Source organism: Wasmannia auropunctata, unplaced genomic scaffold (genome assembly GCF_000956235.1).
Source record: "Wasmannia auropunctata unplaced genomic scaffold, wasmannia.A_1.0 LD336103.1, whole genome shotgun sequence".
Taxonomy (NCBI): domain Eukaryota; kingdom Metazoa; phylum Arthropoda; class Insecta; order Hymenoptera; family Formicidae; genus Wasmannia; species Wasmannia auropunctata.
The window spans coordinates 1,705,453-1,706,753 of NW_012026787.1; the positions used below are offsets into that span (position 1 = coordinate 1,705,453).

Consider the following 1,301-nt stretch of genomic DNA (forward strand, 5'->3'; position numbering starts at 1 on the left):
TTGCTCAGGTGGTCAACCGCTGCTCGAAGCACGCATTCTGTCAGCTTTCGAACTAACATTCCTAACAGTCTTATTACCTAATACTTATTCTTAACATGCAATTCGATTTACACCTGTAATTTCGCAAAGCTTGAGAAAAGCACTTCGTGTGTCACTAAATCAGTTTGTGTGCGCTTAGGCTCGCTAATGCAAAATGGCCTCGGTAAAAATGAATCGAAAACGATAAGGAGACAGGGTGTGACTGATTCGAGCTAACACTAACGCCTTTCTTCGTCCGTCAGTTTCCTGGGCCAGAGAGAGAGAGTAACGGAAGCGTCGGTGCAGAACGCCTGCCCCACAGAATTACGTTGTGAGCCACGGACTGAGGTGGACGTCTGTGGCTCAGTACTCTGTTAGTGTTGCATCATCATTTATTGCATCATCTATTGTCGCACAAGTTTTTTGTTACTCAATCTTAAGCACAGGCTGTATCGTTTCTGGTGGAAACGGAAGCCTTTAATAGAAGAAGAAGAAGAAGAAGAAGAAGCCTGTTCCACAGTATGCCCGGCAGTCCCGCGGACCGGAAACTGAATTTTGAGGTCGTCGGAAGCGCGGAGAGTTTCGTCGGTCGAGTAAGTTTCAGAATGAGAGATAACTTAAAAATAACAAATCGGTTTCAACTTTCTGATAACGTCCGCGCTACAGGTCGTACGCCTTTCAGATCCTGTTGGAGCAAGGACTGGGGAAATTCTGTGATCCGGATTTCGTGCGGTACACGTCACGCGAGATGCAAGAGGCGTTGGACATAACGCGCGAGGAGATGGATCAGGCGGCTCACCAGTTGCTCCTGTAGGAGCGACGCGGCCAACCGTTGACTTATTAGCTGCAACAGGGGCGCGGAGCAGCAGCAGCAGCAGCAGCAGCAGCTACATAAACCGTGGAGCGGCCAGCTACAGATCACGACCGACATCGGTTACCAACCGTTACAGGAACAGTCACCGAGTCAGCCGGTCTATCGCCAGCTGCCGTCATCGCGACAGTAACCGGCAGCAGCAACAACAACAGCAGCAGCAGCGACAACCACCGTCCTAGCAGGACGAGAAACTCGCCGTGACGCGAACGTCCACGTAACCCGAAACTTCCTATTCCCCCTCATCGGGAGTAATCGCCGAAGGACCGAAATCGTCAGTTAACATGAAGTATTATAACTGCGAGGAATCACCGCGACCTTCGACGGAATCTGAATCGATTGGCGCGTCTTCGATGGATTCAGACTGCGTGGGATTCAATCGTCATATTGTTGTTCGAAGAGCAACAAAGAC

General features: G+C 50.1%; 1 protein-coding gene across 1 annotated transcript; it reads left to right on the plus strand.

Moving 5' to 3' along the window:
• Positions 1 to 126: 126 nt before the first annotated feature.
• On the plus strand, positions 127 to 1,273 carry LOC105457689 (voltage-dependent calcium channel type D subunit alpha-1-like). The gene is made up of 2 exons (XM_011702514.1): positions 127 to 611; positions 701 to 1,273. The coding sequence occupies exons 1-2, from the start codon at positions 540 to 542 to the stop codon at positions 830 to 832; spliced, it is 204 nt and encodes a 67-aa protein (XP_011700816.1). The 5' UTR covers positions 127 to 539; the 3' UTR covers positions 833 to 1,273.
• Positions 1,274 to 1,301: the final 28 nt, after the last annotated feature.